This window comes from Ambystoma mexicanum, chromosome 4q, assembly GCF_040938575.1.
Source record: "Ambystoma mexicanum isolate Mex_15411 chromosome 4q, UKY_AmexF1_1, whole genome shotgun sequence".
NCBI classification, from domain to species: domain Eukaryota; kingdom Metazoa; phylum Chordata; class Amphibia; order Caudata; family Ambystomatidae; genus Ambystoma; species Ambystoma mexicanum.
In genome coordinates, this window is record NC_090928.1 from 226,704,823 (window position 1) to 226,723,504 (window position 18,682).

The 18,682-nt window shown below is 46.2% G+C and overlaps 1 protein-coding gene across 6 annotated transcripts in view; it reads right to left on the reverse strand.

Annotated features, from left to right (window-relative positions):
• The window catches only part of CDK19 (cyclin dependent kinase 19), a 1,825,462-nt gene that overhangs the window by 458,970 nt on the left and 1,347,810 nt on the right, over positions 1–18,682 (reverse strand). For all 6 annotated transcript variants that reach the window (XM_069607768.1, XM_069607765.1, XM_069607766.1 and 3 more), the window contains one exon: positions 17,785–17,928. In XM_069607768.1, the coding sequence (XP_069463869.1) occupies positions 17,785–17,928 (144 nt within the window). The remainder of the gene's footprint in view (positions 1–17,784; positions 17,929–18,682) is intronic.

The window sequence follows — 18,682 nt, forward strand, 5'->3', positions numbered from 1 at the left end:
CGCGGGTGTGATGTGTTCTCTTCTGGGTAGCTTGAGGAGAAGTCTGGCTGCTGCATTTTGTATGCGTTGCAGTTTTTTTAGAAGTCGTTCGGGCATGCCCATGTATAAGCTATTGGCATAGTCTACTCTGGACTAGATCAGAGCGATGATGGTAAGTGTTTTGTTGGCGAACGACAGGAACGGTAGGATCCTTTTTGCTGCTCGCAGGAGGAAGAAACATTTCTTGATTACTGAGTTTACTTGTGGCTCCAGGGTGAGGTTGTTATCCATCAGGACCCCCAGGTTTTTTACCGTAGATGAAGGTTCTGGTGTGGTGCCGAGCTCTCTTGGCCATGGGATGTAGTTGATGTCTCCTCCCTTTTTTGAAACAATCATTATCTCTGTTTTACCTGGGTTGATTTTGAGATGGTTGAGGTTCATCCAGTTGAATATGTCTCGAAGGCAATTCTCTAGTGGGGTGCTTTCTTCTCGGGTATCTTGTATGTTGAAGATTATTTGCGTATCGTCAGCGTAGTTGTAGCATGTGAGGCCGTGTTTTTTGATGAGTTTGATTAATAGGTACATGTAGATGTTGAATAGAAGTGGGGAGAAGGATGATCCTTGTGGTACTCCGCACGTGGAGACTCTGGGTTTGGATTTACAAGGTTTCATCCATATTGCTTCTGTTCTGTTTGTTAGGAAGGATTTGATCCATAGTAGGGCAGTGTCCGTTATCCCTAGTCCTTCTAATCTCTTTATGAGGATAGCGTGGTTGACGGTGTCGAAGGCTGCAGACAGATCAAGGAGAATCAAGGCGGTGCTGTTGTTTGAGTCTGCGTTTGTTTTTAGGTCGTCCCATATTGAGAGGAGAGCCGATTCTGTTCCTCTCATGGGTCTAAAGCCAACTTGTGCCTGGTCTAGTAGGCAGTGCTCTTCTACGAATTCTTGGGTTATTTGGTAGACGTACGTTTCTAGCAGTTTGGCTGTGTAGGGTATGTTGGAGATGGGTCTGTAGTTAGATGGGTCCTCCACGTTTCCTGTTGTGTCTTTAAGTAATGTAAGTGATGTAAGCCGTTTTGAAAGCCTGCGGTACTTTGCCTGTTGAGATTGAGAGGTTGAGGAGATTCCTGTGGTATTCCATGGGGGTTCCTTGTTTGAGAATTGTTTTGTATATGTCCGGAGGGCAAGGATCTTCAGGAGAGCCTGATTTGTTGCTTCGGTTTACCAGTTTGACGAAAGCCTCAACTGATATTTCTGGGAAGTTTCGTAGCTTGTTTGTGTGTTCCTCGTCTGTGTCGGTGGGGTTTGAGTTGTGGACGCTCGGATTGTTTCGTTTGGTGTGTTGGATGGAGGTTATTTTGTTTTGAAGTGGTCTCCGAGGTCCTCGCAGAGTTTCGTCGATGGGATTGGCGTGTTGTTGCAGGCCGGCGGGTTTTTTATTTCGTTTATGATTTTGAATAGTTCTCTTTGAGCGTTTGGTGCTCTGGTGATTCGGTTGTCGTAATGTTTCCTCTTCGCTTTTTGTATTTCCTTTTTATATGCGCGGATCTGTTGTAGGAATTTCATTTTGTTTGCAGTGGTGTTGTTGGTCCTCCATTCAGCTTCTAGTTTTCGGTTTTTCCTTTTCATGGCGTTGAGTAGTGGGGTGAAACATTTTGCTGATGTTTTCTTGCGTGATGGGGTGAAAGGCTTTTCTTTGGCGATGTCGTCAAGGGTTGTTGTGATCCAGGTATGAAGTAGGGCAACTTTTTTGTCTAGGTCTGCTTCTTCCATTGTTGATGCTTGTGGTTTGCTTAGTTCTAGGAGCTCAGTTAGGTTGGAGTTTTTTATGGTTCTCCAGTTTCTTTCCATCACGATGGGTTGTTTTTCTTGTTGCTTTTTTGTCGCAGCGGCCGTTGTGATTATGAACGGAATAATGAGGTGGTCGCTCCAAAGTATTTGAATTGGGGGTGCCATGGTGATGAGATCCTTGTTGGCGAAGATTGCGTCAAGTGTGTGCCCTGCTGAGTGGGTTGCTCCTTTGACTAGTTGTTGCAGGTTCATGGTTGCTAGTTGGGCGGTTAATGATTTTTGTGTGGTTTTGGTTTCTTCGTCGAACCAAATGTTGAAATCTCCAAGGATGATCAGATGGTTGTGCTTGATGGCTAGGGTAGGGATTGCTTCCGTGAAGGCGTCTATGAAAGTCGCATCGTAGGTTGGTGGTCTGTATATCAGTATGAATTTCAGGTTGGTTTTGTGGTTTACTGAAAGTCGTAGTATTAGGGATTCGCATTTGTCGATGTTTAGTGGGTCTTCCATTTTGATGGTCAGTTGTTCCTTGTGGATGATCGCTAGTCCCTCCCCTCTTTTGGATTTCCTGTTTGTTTGGATGCATTTGAAGTCTTCGGGCAGGCAGTTGTTGAGGGTGATCTTGTAGTTGTCGTCTAGCCATGTTTCGGTTACAAATAGGATGTCTATGCCTCCTTCTGACAGCAGGTCGTATATTTCCGTTGAGTGTTTGGCCATTGACCTTGCGTTTATTAGGTTCCAGTGGATTCTCTGGGTGAGGTTCTGTTTTGAGGTTATATGTTGTTCGATTCTGTAATTGTATGTTCGTGGAGTTTCTGCATTGATGTAGGTAGGATGAAGAAAGGCGACAGCTGCTTCTTCATTGAAGCGGTCTAGTAAGTTGATAACAGGGCTGATTAATCTTGGCGTTTCTGCTGTGATGCTACTCGGATGAAGATCGGCAGTGGTTTCTTCTTTGGGATCGATTGTTGGGTGGGGAGTGGCGTTGCTGGTTGTTGGTACTTCGCCGTGTTGTGCAGGGCGTGGTGGGAATTGGTGTTGTCCCTCTGTTCTTGTAATGTAAGGGGTAACGGGGTCGGAGCCTTCCCATTCTCTTGTTGATTGCCCCCGTCTTTTTCCGGCGTCTGTCAGGAAATTCTTTGCATGTTTCGAGGTTTCCGTGTTGGGGTGTCGGTGTACCGTAGTCGTTGCGAGGTAAGGTGTGAGGTATAGGGATTTTTCTCTTGTGGATTTTGTTCCGGTTGTGTCTGCTTTAGGCGTGTTTTCTTGCAATGGGGCTGTTTCTTGTGGGTTCTGTCGGTGTTGTGTGTTCGCGTCTCTTGTTGCTCGGTCTTGTTCTCTTTCTCGGCGTCCTTTTCTGGTACGGGCCATTTTCCAGTCTAGATGCAGGCGTAGTGTGGTAATTGGTCCTCTATGCTGTGTTGTGCGGTCGCCGTGACCTCGGTTTCCTTCTCTGGGTACGCTGGGGTGTTCTCTGGCTCAGTGTTGCTTTCTGTCGGTGGGTGGGGGGTGTTTCCTAAGGGTAAACTGTCAGGGGTGTGGGGGGTTAGGGTGTTAGTGGTCTGTGGGTATGGAATTTAGTTGAGTTAGGTAGTGGCGGGTTTTCGGGATTAGTGGGTACTGAACTAAGCGCGGTTAGATTATTTGAGAGACCTGTATAGTGGGAGAGAGGCCTATCACTGCAGTCTAGATATCGTACAGTGCAATAAGGAGACAGAGCCCTGCTAAATTTGAGAGACCTGTATAGTGGGAGAGAGGCCTATCAGTGCAGTCTAGATATTATACAGTGCAATTAGGAGACAGAGCCCTGCTAAATTTGGGAGACCTGTATAGTGGGAGAGAGGCCTATCAGTGCAGTCTGGATATCATACAGTGCAATTAGGAGACAGAGCCCTGCTAAATTTGGGAGACCTGTATAGTGGGAGAGAGGCCTATCAGTGCAGTCTAGATATCATACAGTGCAATTAGGAGACAGAGCCCTGCTAAATTTGAGAGACCTGTATAGTGGGAGAGAGGCCTATCAGTGCAGTCTAGATATCATACAGTGCAATTAGGAGACAGAACCCCTGCTATAGTGGGAGAGAGGCCTATCAGTGCAGTCCAAATATCATGCAATGCAATTAGGAGACAGAACCCCTGCTAAATTTGAGAGACCTGTATAGTGGGAGAGAGGCCTATCAGTGCAGTCCAAATATCATACAATGCAATTAGGAGACAGAACCCCTGCTAAATTTGAGAGACTTGTATAGTGGGAGAGAGGCCTATCAGTGCAGTCCAAATATCATACAATGCAATTAGGAGACAGAACCCCTGCTAAGTTTGAGAAACCTGTATAGTGGGAGAGAGGCCTATCAGTGCAGTCCAAATATCATACAATGCAATTCGGAGACAGAACCCCTGCTATAGTGGGAGAGAGGCCTATCAGTGCATTCCAAATATCATACAATGCAATTAGGAGACAGAACCCCTGCTAAATTTGAGAGACTTGTATAGTGGGAGAGAGGCCTATCAGTGCAGTCCAAATACCATACAATGCAATTAGGAGACAGAACCCCTGCTAAATTTGAGAGACTTGTATAGTCGGAGAGAGGCCTATCAGTGCAGTCCAAATATCATACAATGCAATTAGGAGACAGAACCCCTGCTAAATTTGAGAGACTTGTATAGTGGGAGAGAGGCCTATCAGTGCAGTCCAAATATCATACAATGCAATTAGGAGACAGAACCCCTGCTAAATTTGAGAGACTTGTATAGTGGGAGAGAGGCCTATCAGTGCAGTCTAGATATCATACAGTGCAATTAGGAGACAGAGCCCTGCTAAATTTGGGAGACCTGTATAGTGGGAGAGAGGCCTATCGTCCCGGGAGGATAGCTCAGCGGCAACGTGCTCGCCTTGGAAGCAAGATGACACGGAGCAACACGGGTTCGATCCCCGGGTCCGCGCTTAGAAACCTCTGGGTATTAAGCGCGTTATAAATAACCTATCATATCATATCATATCATATCATATCAGTGCAGTCTAGCTATCATACAGTGCAATTAGGAGACAGAACCCCTTCTATAGTGGGAGAGAGACCTATCAGTGCAGGCCAAATATCATGCAATGCAATTAGGAGACAGAACCCCTGCTAAATTTGAGAGACCTGTATAGTGGGAGAGAGGCCTATCAGTGCAGTCCAAATATCATACAATGCAATTAGGAGACAGAACCCCTGCTAAATTTCAGAGACTTGTATAGTGGGAGAGAGGCCTATCAGTGCAGGCCAAATATCATACAATGCAATTAGGAGACAGAACCCCTGCTAAATTTGAGAGACCTGTATAGTGGGAGAGAGGCCTATCAGTGCAGTCCAAATATCATACAATGCAATTCGGAGACAGAACCCCTGCTATAGTGGGGGAGAGGCCTATCAGTGCAGTCCAAATGAAGAACGCGCACTTTATCAAAGTCCCCTCCCTGTCTCCAGGGTTGCTGGATAGAGTAGTCACAGGGCCCCATGCCACCACTCGTGGCGTGATGCTGGGTCAGGAGTTGGTATATAGGTGATCTCTTGATCAAACCCACCATGTCCTAACTCTGTTTCAGAGTACTGTCACAGGGTGTCGGACTATGTTGAGCCTGTCCCTTTAAGGGACATCTCTTTGGTGTACTATGTAGCCCAGTTCTGATGCCCAGTATATCACTATCATGTATTCTGATCATACGTGTGTGAAGCGGAAAAGCACACAACTGACTCTGACTGCGAGATTGAGTGACTTTAGTTCAGGAACCTGCAGGGCATTGTGGAATCTGTAGCAATCGTGTGGAGGAGCGCTGAGTGAGAGTTGGCTGCCCGGCATCTCCTATACTGTGTATGTCAGCTCCAAGATGGCAGACAAGCATTATGAAGGTATGGTAGTTGAAATGCCATGGCCCACGACTTGACATGTGTACACAACCAAGTTTCACCAGTAATCCAATGACAATCATCAACCAATTACTTCTCACAGGTGCCCCATGTCACATGAAGCACATCTGAGGGAGAGGCAAAAAGGCTCTAATAAAGCCACGAGCTATATTATTGGGTTGTGAGCATTAAGGAAATTGAGAGAGAGGGCTAGAGACTGTGCTGAAGAAAAACTGGTGACAGAAAATTGAAAGGTGGCAGAAGGCTAGAGGAATGTCCTAAGTGCCTCAATCTATATGTTCGACCAGCTCCTCTATTCACAGAAAACCCTAACCGTGGCTTGAGCCATGAGCCCTACATGGCAGACCTGCCTGCACCAAATGCCCTTGAAACGATCCAAAACCTAACCCTGCATGACACTCAAGAGGTTGGAAATCCTATCCCGGCATGCCCCTCAGTCCTAGACGAAGCCAATTCTAAGACGCCCTCAGCATCACATGACTCAAAGCCTGAAATGCAATGACCCAAAAATGCCTCCGAAACTCATCCAGCATCAGATAACCCAAATGCTGCAATACCCCAAGCCAGCATGCCCTCACCCTCAAATCCCTCTTCAGCCTCAGATGTCCACGAACCCATGCACTGACTTTCCATATGTTCCTACATGACCCATTCTATTTGAGACACGCTTGTTCAGGCCTGTTTTTTTCTTAGCACTTTGTGACTGGTATTCCAAGATGTTTTACGGGAAAACGAGGGCTGCAAGTCCCAGGTTGCAAAAAAATTCAAGAGCAGGATAAACATGAACAAGAAGGAAATAGTCATGTTGGACCATGTGCCCTGGGAACCCTGGATTTAACTAGTCTCAGAAGACCCTTCTTTCCACTAAACCAATAAAGTCCATCAACCACAAGTTACAAATTACTCAAAATCTTCATTTCTCCTGAGACTACATTCCTCCGAACCCCATATTTCCAACAGACTCACACAGCCCCACAAACACCTACCTTCCTTCCTGGATTGCCTCAATTTTCAGATGCCCTTCTAGTCTCTACTGCCTCATAATCTTGCATGACTACAATACCCATGAAATTCAGTGGTCTTGATGGTCCCAGTTCTGGCCCCACATATCCAGCAGCATACAAGCCAACATGGCCCATTTTGTTTGTGAAATGCTAGTTTACTTCTGGCTTCGAATTCTGAGACTTGTAGCCCCAGAATAATTAGTAGAAAAACAAATATTCAAATCACAAAATGCACAGAAAAACATATCTTAACTCAGATGCTGCCTTGATATGAAGGTGATACATCCATTAAGGACATCTCCTCTCTCGCCCCAGCTCTTGCTGACTTCTGTAACCACTCTTTCGCCACTGGCTCTTTCCCTTTATCCCTCAAGCACTCCCTTGTGCATCGTCTCTTAAAAAAGCAGTCTGCTGACCCCTCCTGCCCAGCTAACTATCACCCTATCTCTACTATGCCGTTTCCTGGGTGAACTCTTGGAAAAGTTGGTCCTTCCCAAACTGAACCTCCACACTGATCTTGTTGGCTGCATTCATGACGACCATCAATCTGGATTACGGGTACCCAGAAGCATGGAAACTGCTCTCCTGAACACCTGTGAAACCATGCTCGCAAGTCTGGACTCCAAATATCCTGCTGTTCTCATTCTCCTTGATCTCTCCTCTGCCTTTGACACGGCCAATCATTCCATCCTCATAAAACGACTCTGACACCCTCGGCATCACTGACCGGGTAGTGGACTGGCTGACCTCTTTCCTCACTAACCGCCCTTCCCAGCAGCAATTGGGCCCTTTCTCATCCACCACCACCTTCTCTACCTGTGGCGTCTCCCAGGGCTCTATCCTATCACAATAGCTCTTCAATATCTATCTCGCCTGATCTCCTGCTGCTCTCATTTCCAGTGGTATGCTGATGAAACTGCTTTCCTTCAAACTTCCCTCTACTTCCCCTTCTTTCTCCTCTCTGATCTCGGACTTTCTGTCCGCCATGCAGGCATGGTGTGCAGCAAACGATCTCTGTCTCAATCCCAATAAGATGGAGAGCCTCCTGATCGTGACACCTGTGCCCTCTTTTCCTCCTACCCTCTGGCCACCTTCTTTGGGCCCTCTAACCCCACCATCTTGTGAGGCCAAAAACGCCTGGGGTCATCTTCGAATCGGCTCTCTCCTTCACCCCCACATCATGGACCTTACCAAAAAGTCCCACTTCCAGCTCCACCTCCTCAGAGGCATTCTTTCTTTTCTCACCTTCCCCCAGAAGCTCAATGTCTCCAGAGCTCTGGTGCTCTCCAGGCTGGATTACTGCAGCAGCCTCTTTCTCAATCTCCCTCTCTCCTCCATTTGCCCCTCCAGCTATTCCGGAAAAGGGCTGTAAGATTTATCCTTGGCCCCAAGCCCAGAGACCGTATCTCTCCAGCCCTAAAATCTCTCCGCTCGCTCCCGGTGGCTGCGAGGATCAAATTCAAGACCCTCTGCATTATCCATAAAGCCTTTTGGGATCTGGGACCATGCTATCTCCAACTTTCCCTCCCTAAATACTCCCCTGTTATTGCCCTACGCTCCTCTATTTCCAACTCTCTGACTGTCAAAAGCTTCTTCAAGCAGAGAGTGTAGGGTAGGTCTCTCTCCTCATCCTCCCTAACCCTCTCAGACGTGAGCCGGACATCCTTGAGTTCCGGAAACTGCGCAAAACCCTGCTCTTATCTAGCTCTTTCCCTTCGCTGCTAATCACCCCACTGCCGATGTGACCGGTGGCCTGATCCTCATGAACCTCACAGGATCTCAGGCCCTTCCTCCCAGTCAATACCAGCAACCCCCCCCCCCCACTGCACTGCCCTACGGGCCCCCGCCTCGCAGCTCCACTTAGCACCCTTGAGAGTCGCTTGTACTAGCACTTAGCCTGAGGATGTCTTCCTGGCTCCCCTTAGCACTTCCCTCCCGGATCCTCCTCCAGAACGCGTCCACTCCTCTGCTCCCCTTTCAATCCCCTTCCCCTGCCCTTCTCTTCAATTCACTTGGACAGCCGAATGCCATTACAAAATCCAGCAAAACCAACATAAGCTAGAGAACATCCTATGTATGCCAGTAAAGCCAAATAATGTCAATTAAAACCACACACCCGTTATAGCCATTATATATTATTTACAGCTCCAAAAACCCTAATGCAACTATAATATGGCAACTGCAGTCTTCTATATGAAGGACAAAGACTTGCAAGCCAGGTATAATCAAAATGTAAGGTACATCCTTATAAATCTAGTTTCAACATCATATGCAAAGTCCAGCCTCAAATGATCCAACAATGCAATATGCATTGCAGTTAAAATTGGAATTCACATACCCAGTTGCTGACATCATAGATCAACCACAAGGTCAAATGCCCCAGTAACGCCATCCATTGCCAGTTACACATACCAATGGATGCATTCCCTGTCATTGGCAAAGGTGATTTGTATCCCGCGGTGCTCTCATATGCATACTATCATCACTAGATGCAATGTGAAGCTTTACATGCTCAGTTGCATACAAACGTGTGTGGCTGGTCCATGTTATGTTAGTGCTATTTGTTAAGCGCTCGGTCACCCGAAGGTATCTTGGCGCTGTGAGGAAGGAGGGCAGCAGGAGCAGAACTGAATTTGTCTAAAATAAGTATGTTTTAACAGCCTTTCTGAAGGCAAGATAGTTTGGAGTTTTCTTTATGAGTAGCAGGAGGTAATTCCATAAAACTGCTGCAGCTACTGAGAAAGCCCGACCGCCACCCGGGCCCGTTTAAACCTCGAAATCACTAAACATTCAGCCGAAGCTGATCGAAGGGTACGGCTTGGAAAGTACCGGGTGAATTTTGCTTGCAGATATTCATCCCCCTGACCATGGAGAGCGCGATGGACTAAACACAGGGCCTTGATTTCAATCCGTTTGGTCACCAGAAGTCAATGAAGAGCTTGGAGCACCGGAGCTATATGTGCCCCAAAGGGGGAGCCAGTAGCAACCCAAGCTGCTAGAGTCTGCAAGCATTGCAATCGCTGGTTGGGCCAGATACAATGATTTGCAATAATCTAATCATGATAATACCATAGCCGCCACCGCAGGTGGACGTAGTGAGGCTGGAATCAAAGAAGAACCTTCTTAACAACTCTAAACTGGAAATGACCAGCTTGACAAACTGCTGTAACCTATTTGTCCATGGTCAGTGTGGCCGAGAGAATAACCCCCAGATTTTTTACTTTGCTGACAGGAACCAGTAGAGGGCCCAAAGATTTGGGCCAGAAGGAAGACACCCAGAGTGTGGGGCTAGGAGGACAACCCACCACCTTCACCTCATTTTTGTCTACAATAATCAAAAATAATCAGGATGTGAGATCCTACAAAAAGCAAGCTACGGTGCTGAAAAAATGAGTATATTTCAAAAAACCACAAGTGTTATTGTTCAATTAGTTTACATAGCTTTCGATAAGCACGAAAGGCTCAAAGGAACGGACAGGAGTAATTCAATTTGGTGGAAATACAGAATGAGTATCAACCTCTTTTGTATTGCGCTACAGAGTTCCACCTAAGGGCACAGTGGTATACAACAGTTTGAAGAACATATATTTAAACAATAGTGCACCCAGGACATAGGGTGGTCCAGGGCATGGTTAACACGGGGTGTACACAACATAATCTACAAGACATACACGAAAAAGGGTTTTTGCAGTTGTGTCACTGGGGATCGACACAGGTGTGTTTCGGCCATGAAGGCAGAATTGTCGCCTGGATAGTGTTGGCCTTCTTCAGGATGAGCACCAAATGTGGTGTAGTCCGTATTGTCTGCGAATAGAGAAGGATTTGTAAGGATCTCAGGGTCTAATTGTGTTATTTATTGTTTCATAATTGAGGCCTAGGGTTGCCATGTCAAAGGACAGCTTACCTGCTGCTGTGGTAGCAGTAGTGATGCTGTACAAAACCATCCAAGGATTAGTGCTGGATGGTTGGTGCGAGACTGCACTTGGGGCAGCCGTGGGTTGCTGAGTTATCAATTTCGGTCAGGATCCTATTGGCTAGAGGAGGGCCTAAAAAGGTCCCTCGTCTGTAAAAAAACAATGATGGAAGTGAGTTTGAGGCGTCGGCTGAAACGTCTAGAGCTAGGGTGAGGGTGTCGGTGACCCTGGTCTAGTTACCACTGTTGGATGGTGGTGCAGTGGTGGGTATCTGGAGCAGACCATAGTGGCTCAGCTTGTGCCTAGGGAATAGATCCAGTATAAGGCTTGTAGTGTGATAAAGGGCGTTTTTGTAATGGCGAATACCATACGTACATAAACGCTCCATGGCGTGTGGACAACGTGGTATCAACTGCTGCCCGCTGTGATCTAGGGCGTGAAGGGTATTGTTAGTGCATAAAAGCCCCATGGCGTGTGGAAAAGTTGCTTTATACACCTCCATCCCACAGCAAGAAGGATTACAAGCTCTCGCCACCTGCCTCGAGAGAAGGACAGATGTGACCACTACCCCAACCAATTTCATCTTGGAACACATCCGCATAGCCATGGGGGAGAACTTCTTCCTGTTTGGACAACAACTATACCAACAGATCGAAGGTGTCAGCATGGGTGCTACCTTTGCTCCAGATGTGGCGAACCTGTATATGGCCAGTATGAAGACGACAACATCTACCGAGACAACAACCCCTACAGAGCAAACATAAAGGTATGGCGCAGGTACATTGACGACGTTCTTGTCATATGGGAAGGCAACAAAGAATCGCTCCTGGACTTCCACCATTGGCTCAATCTGCAAAACACCCACATCAAGTTCACCATAGAGTGGGATTTCCAGTCCATAGATTTCCTAGACCTCCACATCTACCGTTCTGGGAACCTATCAAAAACTGAATTATTCAGGAAACCAACGGATAGAAACAGTCTCCTCCATTTCTCGAGCTATCATCCACAAGGTTTGAAGTACAATCTCCCCTACAGACAATTCCTCCGCATCCGTAGAAACTGCACGGACAAAGAAAAATTCAACCTACATGCCAAACAACTAAAAACTCGCCTAGGACAAAGAGGCTATCCGAAAAAATCTATAAAAATGGCCAAAAAAAGAGCAGCAAACACAGGCCGTTCTGTCTGTCTCACCACCAAAACCAAGGATCCCGTAGACAGGACTGTCTGCGTCACAACGTTTAACCCAGTAAGCAACCTCATCAAAACCACGATCAGGAAACACTGGCACCTCATCAAAAACGAAGGCAGTCTGGCGAAGAAACCACTATTCGCGTTCAGAAAGAACAAAAATCTAAGGGACACTTTGGTCCATACTTTTTTGGAACCCTCTAAAACACCAGCGACATTATGGAACCTGCCACCAGTCGTGGGACACTACAGCTGCGAACACTGTGTGGCCTGCCGCCACACGACCAACAGCAAAACTTTCACGTACAAAGATTTCACATGGAACATGAACAATCACACAAACTGCGAAAGTAGATCTGTCATCTACGTCATCAAATGCCCATGCGACATGATATACATCGGAAAGACCTTCAGACCTGTTAAACAGAGGATCAATGAGCATAGATCCTGCATTAAGAATAAAGTACAGGATAAACCCCTGGTCGAGCACTTCAACAAAAAAGGCCATACGCATGAACAATTCAACTGGACTGTGCTGCAGCAACTACAGCCACAGAAACGCAGAGGCAACATTGACCTGGCCCTCACAAAACTGGAACAAAATTGGGTCCATAGAGTAGACACAGCCCGCCACGGCCTCAACATAACCGTAGAGTGGAAACATTTTTGGGTCTAATCTCCACCCACGAGCATGAGGCGGACCCATAGACGTTGCACTCACTGCACACAATAATGCCATATTTTGTTCGTTTGACCCTAGAAATTTTGCCCACATGCTAGGTGTTTGGACTGAGAGCATTAATGTCACTACACTGCATGAACCCATTTGGACTGTTTTTACAATCACTGGAAAAGAACTGTGATCACATGCTTTTTCGAGTACTTTTATGTTGTTCAACATCATTGACTCTCGCATTGCCGTTCCACATGATCAGGCACTACATGTCCCAGCATCTGTAGCGCTTCTTAGTAGTCCCTATCCTTTACAGAGACCGCCTTCAGTTTTCATTAGCGCCTCCACTGGATCAGGCACTACATGTCCCAGCATCCAAAGCACTTCTAGTAGTTTCAGTCCTTCATGGAGACCGCTTTCAGTTTCCATTCGCGGCTCGGCTCGGACCACTCCCATTGGTCCAATTACCTCACGCCCCCGTGCCATTGGCCCAGGCACCACACTGGGACTAGCTTATTAGATGAGCTGGTTTCTCTCTGATGTTACAGCTACCATTACAGCAGCAGATCCCCCGACGATGCACGTTCTCACGGCTCGCGGTAAGTGTACAAATCCAGCGGTCACGCCTCCAGAGGCTTCGCCCTCTTTACTAATTCGTTTACTGATTTACGGGAAGTCATTGATAGCGGACCCACCTCCTTCACTGTTTGGATCCACATTACCATCTTGTGTATAAAATGCACAGTAACCACTTGTTGCTATTCGGCCCCTCCAGCGCACTGCCATTCATCAGAGGAACACAGACGCACTACCAGTCCAGATGCACTTCTGCATTTTGCATCATGGGTTTCCAATAAAGGCACTATTCTTGCGCTAGTTTGAACCAACTTGTCCACACGCCATGGGGCTTTTATCACTAATAATACCCTTCACGCCCTAGATCACATCGGGCAGCAGTTGATACCACGTTGTCCACACGCCCTGGAGCGTTTATGTATGTATGGTATTCGCCATTACACAAACGCCCGTTATCACACTACGATCCTTATACTGGATCTATTCCCTAGGCACAAGCTGAGGCACTATGGTCCGCTCCAGATACCCACCACTGCACCACCATCCAACAGTGGTAACTAGACCAGGGTCACCGTCACCCTCACCCTAGTTCTAGACGTTTGAGCCGACGCCTCAAAGTCACTTCCATCATTGTTTTTTTTTTTACAGACGAGGGACCTTTTTAGGCCCTCCTCTAGCCAATAGGATCCTGACCGAAATTGATACCTCAGGAACCCACGGCTCCCCCAAGTGCAGTCTCGCACCAACCATCCAGCACTAATCCTTGGATGGTTTTGTACAGCATCACTACTGCTACCACAGCAGCAGGTAAGCTGTCCTTTGACATGGCAACACTAGGCCTCAATTATGAAACAATAAATAACACAATTAGACCCTGAGATCCTTACAAATCCTTCTCTATTCGCAGACAATACGGACTACACCACATTTGGTGCTCATCCTGAAGAAGGCCAACACTATCCAGGCGACAATTCTGCCTTCATGGCCGAAACACACCTGTGTCGATCCCCAGTGACATAACTGCAAAAACCCTTTTTCGTGTATGTCTTGTAGATTATGTTGTGAACACCCCGTGTTAACCATGCCCTGGACCACCCTATGTCCTGGGTGCACTATTGTTTAAATATATGTTCTTCAAACTGTTGTATACCACTGTGCCCTTAGGTGGAACTCTGTAGCTCAATACAAAAGAGGTTGATACTCATTCTGTATTTCCACCAAATTTAATTACTCCTGTCCGTTCCTTTGAGCCTTTCGTGCTTATCAAAAGCTATGTAAACTAATTGAACAATAACACTTGTGGTTTTTTGAAATAAACTCATTTGTTCAGAACCGTAGTTTGCTTTTTGTAGGATCTCACATCCTGATTATTTTTGATTATTGTATACGTACCCTCCTGGGTAGATCAGGACCCCGCCAGGCGCCCTTATTTTTACTTGACCTCAGTTTTGTCTACATTTAATTTGAGCCGATTGCAGTTCATCGCCTCTCCCACAGCCGCCAGACACTCCCGTAGGCACGACAACACCTCAGTTTGATGGAGATTCAATCGAATCAGAATCTGGGTGTCGTCGGCGTACAAGAGCATCTGACGCCGAAGGAGCGGATCAAACATACAAGGGCCCAAATATAGATATTAAATAAGATTAGAGACAGGGAGGAGCCCCTAGGCACCCCACAACTGAGGAGACAAGGAGCAGCCAGAAATGGCGGCATAGAGAGGGTCTGAGTACAATCCGCCAGGAATGACGTGAACCATGCCAGCACTTGCCCAGATATACCAAATTGGGCAAGACGGGGTAGCAGGATGGAGTGGTCGACCATGTCGAACTCCGCTGAAAGATCTCACAAAATCAGGGCGACCACGCCACCTGTATCCACCAGCCTGGCCGTATCATCCTGGACGGGGACCAATACACTCTCTATGTCTCTGCCCGGGCGGAAGCCAGATTGTGCAGAATCCAGAGGATTGGATGATTCCAGAAATCTAGAGAGCAAGGGTGACACCAGTGACTCAAGAAGTTTAGATAGAAGAGGAAGAAGAGAAATAGGCCGAACGTTGGATAATACTGTAGGATCGAGGGTAGTCTTTTTCAAGAGAGGAACAACCCTGGCAGTCTTCAATTCCTGCGGGACCATCCCAGATTGAAAGGAGTCATTGATGGCAGTAGTGATCTCAAATAGGAGATCCGTGGCGATGTCCTTCATAACCCGTAAAGAGATGGCATCAGATGGAGAGCAAGATTTGATTTTTGCGATGGCCGCTAGAACTATCTTTTCAGAGAATCTAGGAAAAGTTGACCACATTTTAGTTACAGAATGAGTAGAAGTAACAGATTTTACCTGCTATTTTCTTGGTAGGTTTACCTCCCACTTTCACCAGACAAAAAACAGAAAGTGATCTGACCATAAAATAGGTTCAATAGCTTGAATAGTCAGGAAAGATTCTCTGCCAAAAATAAAGTCAAGCATGTTGATAAAAATCAAGATCTAATAAGCTATCAGCAAACAGTTCAAGAGCTGGGGCTCTAGGTGAGTTAAATTTCAAATTGAAATCACCTAGCAAGATCAATTAGGTGTATTGTACCTGAAGATTAGCCAATAAGTCAGGGAACTGTTTGAGAAAGGTACCACAGAAAGGAATCACTCTACTCACCCTTGCCATCACACACAAATGTCTAACAAACGCTGCCCCTAAATACTAGGCAGAGAAAATCCGCGTACACCAACCTACACGTACCACCAGATCTTCGCAGTCCCACAATCTAGTGGTCCCAAGATATAATCTAAAAACAACAGGAGGAGCTAGCTTCCCAGTTCAAGCAGCCAAACGTTGGAACTCCCTACCCATCTCCTTCAGACACGATCCCTCATTCCTTACATTCAAAGCCAGTATAAAAAACTGGCTGAGTATCAAGCCTCCTCAAAAAGTAGCACTTATCGTCCCTTACCTTCACCTGAGACGCCCGGGCCCGACCCCCGTAGCTCACGACTGTACAGTCTCCCTGTAACGTACTATTTGACCCACCTGTAACCAGGGTCTTTTGTTTATGATAATCTGTTTGCATGATGACTTTGTCTATGACTGTAACCCTCAAATTTCTCAAGCGCCCAGTTACCTCAGGGTTTGGTGCGCGATACAAATAATAACCAAATACAAAATACAAATACCACAAGGACGGTACACAATCAAAGAATTGCATGTTTTAGTGGCAGAGGTAACACATCTAAAAAGAAGGGTTTTCACTGAGATAACATGGGAGCACTCAAGTTGGGTAACCTTAAAGTCATCTCTATAGATTAAAGGAACCCCACCCCCATGCTGAGGTTTCTGAAGGTCTGCATGCAGGATGCAGAACCCTGGAGGGCCAGCATGCGCAAGGGAGGGAGCGCAGCTCTCCTTCAACCACGTCTCCGTGAGACATAACAATGCAGAGCAACGATCTTTGAGCAGGAATCTTATTTCATCTGCATGAGCTGGAAGCGAGCGGGTGTTTAGTTGCAATAGTGAGAGGGAGTCTGAGCAGAGCAGCTCTTTGATTGGTAGGCCTGAAGAGATATCTTCAGATACAAAAGAGCCATTGCTCCAACCTGATGGAAATATAGTAGTTGCAGGTGCAGCAATGTAGGATTTGGAGTAACATATCCGATGATGGCCCTTCTCGGCCGATACACGGACGGGCACAGATGGGCTTGCCTTAAGCGCGCCTTTGGCGTGCTGACAGCGCACCCGCTGCGCGGGCCTTTTCCCATCTATCCCTGAAGCGGGATGAAAATGAGGCAAGCCACGCCCACCTGATAAAAGCAACAGGACTACCCGGAAGCCGGAGTCCTTAAAGCAACATGTAATTTAACACATCGTGAACGTCTACTGTTGAAGCCTGAATGTTTCCCCTGTGCATGCTTTCATCCTCTTTGTATGCTGAGGCATGATGACCATGCACTGTGTGAAAGTAGATTTCATGCATTGGGGCACTGGGATACACATTACCTTTGCCACGGACAGGGATGCATCCATTGGAAAGTGTCCTTCTGAGGATGCATAGGGGAACATCCCTTTTTTAGCAGGTCAGAGCAAGTTTAAGTCCGCCAGGGATTGACTATTATCTCCCGCTGCCTCCTAACTTGTCCCAGCCTCTCTCATGGCCCTCGCTTCTTCATCAGATGACTTGGTAGATGATGTGGGTGTTAACTCCTGGTGGAATTGTGAACCAATTTAAAACAATGTAGAAGTTCTGGACTGCCTGTGTGGTTGTGGTCCTTTGTGCCTTCGAATAACCCTCCTGAGTTGCCTTGGATGAGGGAATATCAGAAGGATTAATAACCCACAATTGGACTGGGATACCATTCATGTATTTGGGAATCCCTTTCACTCCATTTTTTTGTATCTCTATTCGTATTTTCATGCTTTCTAGGCCTTCTCTCTGTTTACTTGATTGTATAACTACCAATCTGAAGTGCCTAAAGGTCCCTTCTGGGTGAGATTTAAAAAAAAAAACTCTTTCAACAATTTAATCTAGAGTGAAGTTAAGGACGGTACCTTCAATGAGTTGGAATGGGTTTGTGTAAGATCAACTGCTAGATTGTAGGCCTATTAATGTTGATCTCTATACTCTGAGGCGAAACTGAAGCTTATTTAGTCTTCAATTCATGTGTTGACTGTTTTACCATACCAAATAGCTCATGGTGAAATGAAAACTACAGGTTGACACATTTACAAAAACAACCTTGCAACAGAAGTGAGTTACCTGCAGGGAATCCCATGACACTAAAAATACGATCCAGCTGGTCATGGTGGAAAGGATTGCTGGTTTTGATGTCTTCTTGCCGACAGTGAAAAATAGGTTCTGAAGTTAAAAGCTCAGCAAATATACATCCAATGGCCCATATATCTGAAAAACAAAAAATAAAATAAATAAATAAAAAGGACTTGCATAACCTATACTGCGAAAAGAGAAAGAATGCTGTCAACAACGTGCATTTTAATTATACTTTTCTGCAGAAAAAGCCCAAATCAGTTTCTTTCATCTGTCAAAATCCAATTTAAGGACGATTTTATTTTATTTAAAAGAATTTGGGAAACAGCGTGCTTGGGCTGAGGGCATCGGAGTGTCGCACAACATTTCAAATACAATTAGATCAAAAATGATCATACAATAGATTATAGATAAAAACACATTCAAGAACACAACCTATGACAATTAGTCATGAAAAACAAACGTTTTAGTCACATCGAAAATGAAAAACGAGGTGACAATTGCAGAGAAGGAAGGGTGTTCCAAAATCTCAAAACAACATGAGAAGGAACAAGTTACTTACCTGTAACTGTTGTTCTCCAGCATGGGTCTGGCATGGATTCACATGCTCATGAATATTCCCCGGCGTCAGGCCCGGAATCCTCGGTATAGAAAAAAATCATTATCAGTTTCGTTTCTGATCTGTCTTTCTTAGTAGTAACCAATCACTGGTCTCTGGGTCATACTGCCCCCAGCCAATGACTGCCCTCTCCCTAAGCCCCGCCTCTGGCAGCCATCCTCAGATTTGGTAGCATGTAAAGTGGCAGTATGACCAAGTGAAGAGCCACAGAGGGGTAGGCGGGAGGGTTCGCATGTGAATCCATGCCAGACCCATGCTGGAGAACAACAG